Here is a 2,500-nt window from a genome sequence, read left to right as displayed (position 1 = left end):
GTCTCTGTAGGATTTTGTTCTTTACGGTTTAGCACAATGATTTTTAGACGTACCAAAAGATGAATGATGTGAATCTTGTTCAGAGCTAAATCGTCTCACTTCAGCTCTTGCTGTGTCATCGGCTCCTTACGCTGCCGTGTATGCTGGTGGCTGGGGCTATAACGGGTTCCTGTCAGGTGGAAGCCTCGCTATCTTCATGGTCCCCTCGCCGAGAGTCTTTCTCCTTGCCATCGTCAATTCCGTTTTCACCACGTTCCTCCATGCAGCGCTCGTTCCCTCTTTCGCCCTGGTTAGTCCAGTTTCCTGTAGACCCATCGTTTCGTTCTTAGCATCAACATATGGTTTGCGGTCCTGTCTCGACATGATTGTCTATATATTTATTATTAGTAGTATTTTTATTAAGATCGTGTTTAATCAGACTTACGCCCTTTTTCAACAAGAACCAGCTGCCAGTGTTCACCTTCCCGTTCTGCATTAGTTCCCTGCTGTTCTTGGCCATGGCAGGGGCGGGGGGCATGGACAGTGTGCGAGTGTACGAGCCAACTTTCCCGGAACGAGATCTTCTTCTCAGCAAACAGGTGTGTCTAAGATCAGCTGTATTTTCATTCAGTTTACTGAATAAGTAGATTTCTTATTCAGAATAATAAACGGTAAATTGCTCATATTAAATTCCACGAAGAAATCAAAGATACCAATCATTTCTTTGCATTCTTTTAGTTTGTGATTAATGAGCAGTAATTCCAGATATATTATTTCATGAACCAATTTTTTTGTAACGACGTATATTCTCAATGAAAATTTACAACCTAAAATTCCAATTCCGTGAGTACACTTGATTTACTTCTCTGAGAAATGTATTTTCTGCGCTTACCTAAGTATTTCCTGTAATGCTGTGTAACTGACTCGTTTTGTTCATTTTGTAGGAAATTCGAGAAACCGAGAAGGACGGCATAGCTGCTCGTGATCCTGCAGCTCTGCCTTTGTCAGAGAACCAAAGGGAAGCTGTGTAGAGACCTCAAAATCAGTTTCAAACTCTGTCTCCACACCAAATATTTGATTAAAGTAACAAGTTTGAGCTTAAGGGAACTATCTTTTGTACTAACTAGTTACAGGCACCTACAGAAAATGACATATCTCCATTTATCACACACACACGAAATAAATCAAGTCTAGGGTTTCAAGATCAATGAATGATCTTCGTATATGATAACAAGATATGGTGAATTTGAATGATTAAAAGGTTTCATATAATTCTGAAGACTGTAAAAGAGACGTCTCAAACGGATATATTACTTCATTGAATCTCTGATATTTATGTAATTAATGACGAATCAAGAACATTTTTACAATATGTTTTGAAACTTCCAATTCGTGTGTTTCCCAATGAATTAAGTGTGTCCTTGTATTTGAGATGTAAAATAGTCTGCTGTTATTAAAGTAATCTATCTATTGTTCTGTAGGAAAAGTACATTTGTGTATGAGTTAGATAGTACCTGTTGTTTATATTAGTAGTGCATACTCTTTTTTAGATAATAGATAATTTTAGATGTAGCACTGATTATTATACAATAAACTACTATCGTACTTTTAGTCAGAATGACTTGTATTGCCTTGTACTACAGTTACCATTCCTTGAATTATAATTAAGGTACCATAAAACAATATCTTTTAATCACATAACGGACGGAATATTGGTACCTGCATGCACCAAACTGCAAAAGACTAGCAGATGAATACGAAAAATGAATATATTGAAGAATAAGGATTTGTGAAACAGTACTAATGAGGTTGCCTAGTTCACAATTTTGTTGAAAAGTTAAACGTGTTATATCGTTATATAACACTCACACATATCAATAAAGATATAGCTTTTTACTAAGGTTTAAATATATTCTTTACATACTTATTCAGCAGCGGATATAATATTTTTCCTCTTTCGTCCTGTACCATAGCACCATGCTCACATGATAAACGACTCTAGCACAAGGTTTACTCTTATCAAATAAAACTGCTGTTTAAACAGCTGATCCAGCGACTAAACAGGAAATTTCGGTTTTTAATTTATTTATACCGACTCATCCAAGAATATCATTTGCTCCAGTTTCCTAAAACAGGTCTATGGCTCCAAGCTTGTAGACTGTCTTTAGCGATTTCGTCTATGACTCGCATTTCTGCCACATTTCAAAGTTAAAACTTAACTAGAACTAATATTTACATTTTAAAAGACCCCATAGCAAAGATCCAATGTAAAAAATGAAACGAACAAAATTTGCAGTGAATCTTAAGTATATAATGACTATAATATTACATATCTAATATCTTATATTAAGAGGCACCCTCTACAATTGTTATGACTTCATCATGGCACCATTTACATTTATCCAAGAGAAAACCAGTAAACCTTGAGGAAATAGCTCAATTAACATCTGGAATAACTAAGAAAGTTCTGGGCGTCTCATAAGGAAAATTTAGAGACAGTCCTTAAGCGTGTGGAACACCT

General features: G+C 35.9%; 1 protein-coding gene across 1 annotated transcript in view; it reads left to right on the top strand.

Annotated features, from left to right (window-relative positions):
* LOC119578735 (urea transporter 2-like) overlaps window positions 1–1,597 on the top strand; it is a 14,553-nt gene extending 12,956 nt beyond the window's left edge. Inside the window, exons 7-9 of the mRNA XM_037926343.1 lie at window positions 105–289; window positions 441–578; window positions 924–1,597. Coding sequence (XP_037782271.1) covers window positions 105–289; window positions 441–578; window positions 924–1,010 — 410 coding nt within the window. The 3' untranslated portion in view covers window positions 1,011–1,597. The remainder of the gene's footprint in view (window positions 1–104; window positions 290–440; window positions 579–923) is intronic.
* The last annotated feature ends 903 nt before the right edge of the window (window positions 1,598–2,500 follow it).

Source organism: Penaeus monodon, chromosome 11 (assembly GCF_015228065.2).
Source record: "Penaeus monodon isolate SGIC_2016 chromosome 11, NSTDA_Pmon_1, whole genome shotgun sequence".
NCBI classification, from domain to species: domain Eukaryota; kingdom Metazoa; phylum Arthropoda; class Malacostraca; order Decapoda; family Penaeidae; genus Penaeus; species Penaeus monodon.
Note: the sequence above shows the minus strand (reverse complement) of the source record. Positions and strands in the feature narration are given on the sequence as shown.